Below are 3,362 nucleotides of genomic sequence, written 5' to 3'. Positions count from 1 at the left end.
ACACCCTCAGCGATGTTGGCGACAACCAGCGATGTCTTGACGTCCAAAGTGGTTGATTTGATGCAAGCGACGAGCAGCAACCTCCCATCTTGCTCGCTTTCGAGAGCTTGACATGCTGTGGCATACTTATCACACCAATACCGCCTCTCGGAGCAAACCCATCTGATTCTGAGCAAGGCGATGAACTTGAATGTTAATGTCAACCACGACGACTTCTTAAATGTAGAAGAATGGAGGAGGGAGGACTGCTAGGCAGGCCGGGTTGGGAAGGAAACGGTTAACGACAGCCGGCTTCTGTGCTTGCTTGCTAGACTGCAGCTGGCAAGCAAGGACTTTGAAGTCGGCTAGCTGTTAGCTAGCAAGGAAGCCTAGCTGCAGAGGAGGGTTGTATCCTACGAAAGGAGCTAGTGCTTGTCGATTAGCGTTCGAGGTAGAGGAACGATAGGTAGAAGTCGAACTACCTAGCTCGTTTAGGAAATATTCTATACGCTAAACCCTAGGGAGGATAGTAGAGTAAGGCTATAAGGAGGGATAAGACGTAGCTAGTCTTAAGTACTATACTATTTTGTATAATACTCTAGATTTGCGACTTGTCGAAGCCCGGCTTTCTAAAATAGTAAGTAAGTATAGCTTAGGAACTAGTCGCGTAATCTCTAGTAGTAGCCTAGGAGTAGAGACTATAATGAAAAATATAATATACCTTCTTACTATAGTAGTAAATATATATTCTATTCCTTCTTATTCTTTACTATCGCTATATAATTCGTTAGTTATTGCGATTTTAATAACGACTAACCGCTAAGTCTCCGAAGTCGTAATAACTAACGGAGATCCTAATAGCTAAGCGGTAAGCCCTAGTATCTAATATAGTTAGAGATATTTTTAATTATCGTATATAGTATTACTTTTTTAAGACTATAATTTAACCGCCTAGGTATATCTCGCTTATCTATTAGATATATCTTAGGATAGTCCCTAGTTCTACCGCTCTACTACTAAAGCGGATATTACTAAGCGCTTCTATAGGGCTAAGGCTTAAAGATAGGTAGGAATAATACGATAAAGATAGAGATAGAGTAGTAGAAGACTATATCTAATAGAATTAATCGCGCGGTTTAAAACTAAGCTCGATAATACTACTATTCGGCGTAGCCGTTAGGATAGATTTCCCTCTATTTCCTACTATACTCGTTTACTATAATAGCTTTAAAAAATCGATCGTAAAGGTTATATTCTAGCTTAGTACTTAATATATCCGAAACCTCCTATTCTATCTTAGCTACTTTTCTTATTCCCGTTATATTATACGTAAGTAACTAAATACTCGAGTAAGTTATTATTTAGCTTAATACTTAACCTATCTAAATCTCCTATTTTACTTTCCTTTTCTATCTCCCCTTTCCTTTTCTTAAAACTTATATCCTATCCTTAAGTAAGTTATTAAATACTATAAAAGACTTACTTCTCGACCTTCTCGCTACTATTATAAGACTTAATCCTACTATATTCGTTACGGCCCTTTTATCGAATATCTATAGAGCTAGTTTTATAGGAATATAAATACTAGCCCGAAGATTACTATCTAGTATTATTACTACCTAGTATACTAATAGAGATCCTAGCTAAGCGTAGCTGTAATAAGAAAAAACAAACTCTAAATATAGATAATCCCTCCGTATCGTATTATATAGCTCTAGTATATACTATATCCTATAGAATATACTATATATACTTATTATAAATTTTATATTATAAAGAAATTCTAGACCTATATATCTAGTAGATACTCTAAAAACTATTCTAGTCTATTTAGATTACTTATAGAAATACTAGGTACTAGGTATAGTAATCTAAATAATTGTAATATTAAATATAGCTATATTTCTTTAGATAGACTAAATTTATTTATATATAAAAGCTAAAGTTGTTTATTTTAAGTAGAAAATTTTAAAAAGAATAATAATAAAAGAATAGTAAAAGAATAGTAGTAGAAAAAAATATTAAACTTATTAAAAGTAGACCCCGTAGTAGTTCGGGTTAGTTTAGTTTAGTTTGCTAAGCTAAAGATCTAGTTTAGTTTAGGTTGGTTTACTAAGCAACTATAGGAGTAGCTAGTTCGAACTATAGAATTTATCGGTTTCTAAGAAGTATAAGAATATCTACGTAACTCGAAGTAAGCCCTTTATAAGATACGAGAGTATAGCCGGTAGCGTAGCCGGCATTTTTTAGTTATAGGAAGGTACTTATATAACCCTAAATCTATAGACAATTAGCTAAGAGCACTAACTAATTAAAAGCATATATATATATATAAGCTATTATAGTTTAGTTTAGAAACTGCACTTATTAGGTATAAATTTCATCCTTTCACTCGCTATTTAATTCCCTAACTGCTCGGTAGAATATTATTATCTAGATCTAGGTAGAACTTATCGATTTCCCTAGAAGCCCTTCTTAAGAAGTTCTAATACTTTCCTACTAAACTATTCTCTAATATTAAGTACTAGGATAGCTCCTCCCTCGGTATCGGTATAGTATATAAAAAAGCTATAAAGCAGCTCTATATAACGTTCTGCTAGTTACTCGCTATACTAAGGCCGAATACTAGTTCGTTCCTTAGAACTCTTAATTATTTAGAAGATATAAAGGGTAGGGTAGATAGTAACTTCGTATTATATAAGGAGGTAGAGGCTACTATAGGGGAGTCCTTTAACCTATAGAAGATAGTAAAAGATATAGAGGTAGCTACAGGTCTAGGTACCCAGTCGAATTTCTAGTAGGTAGAGTATAAGGATATTTAGAGGGAGTATTAGGTAGAGTTACGAAGGCAGGTATTTAATATAGTCTAGAAAAGAGGGATAATGCCTATAACTATAAGTATTTAGCTCTTTAACCTTCCTTATTTTTCCCTGTTTTCTTTTTATAAAAATCTAAACTAATATAAATTAACCGCAATATCTATCTTCTTTTAGTTCTTTAAAAAACCTAGTAGCGTAGCCGGTAGCGTAGCCGGTAGCGTAGCCGGCCTTTTTACTCCTTAGTACTAACGCGATTTTCGAAGACTTCTATTCCGTACGGCTAATAAAGCATACTATACTATATATATATATATACTTAGAGAGTATTTAGAGCGCGGTATATAGCGCCGTATAATAGCGGCTTATTTCGTATATAGAAAAGCTTATAGATAATACTACGAATATCCTTCCTACTAGAATATCTATCTTACCTAGCACTATCTCGAATATAGACATTCTAGCCTTTTAGAATTTGATCGAGTGCTTTAAAATCCTTATCTGTAATCGTAATACGCTTCGCGTAGATAGCTATAAGGGTAACCGCTAAAATAGTATTAGTATAGT

General features: G+C 34.0%; 1 protein-coding gene across 1 annotated transcript; it reads left to right on the top strand.

Annotated features, from left to right (window-relative positions):
* Nucleotides 1-12: 12 nt before the first annotated feature.
* Nucleotides 13-197, top strand: MYCFIDRAFT_179672 (uncharacterized protein; the record flags this gene model as incomplete). The annotated part of the gene is made up of 2 exons (XM_007933710.1): nt 13-41; nt 68-197. The coding sequence occupies 2 exons, from the start codon at nt 13-15 to the stop codon at nt 195-197; spliced, it is 159 nt and encodes a 52-aa protein (XP_007931901.1).
* Nucleotides 198-3,362: the final 3,165 nt, after the last annotated feature.

Source organism: Pseudocercospora fijiensis (assembly GCF_000340215.1).
Source record: "Pseudocercospora fijiensis CIRAD86 unplaced genomic scaffold MYCFIscaffold_11, whole genome shotgun sequence".
Lineage (NCBI taxonomy): Eukaryota > Fungi > Ascomycota > Dothideomycetes > Mycosphaerellales > Mycosphaerellaceae > Pseudocercospora > Pseudocercospora fijiensis.
Note: the sequence above shows the minus strand (reverse complement) of the source record. Positions and strands in the feature narration are given on the sequence as shown.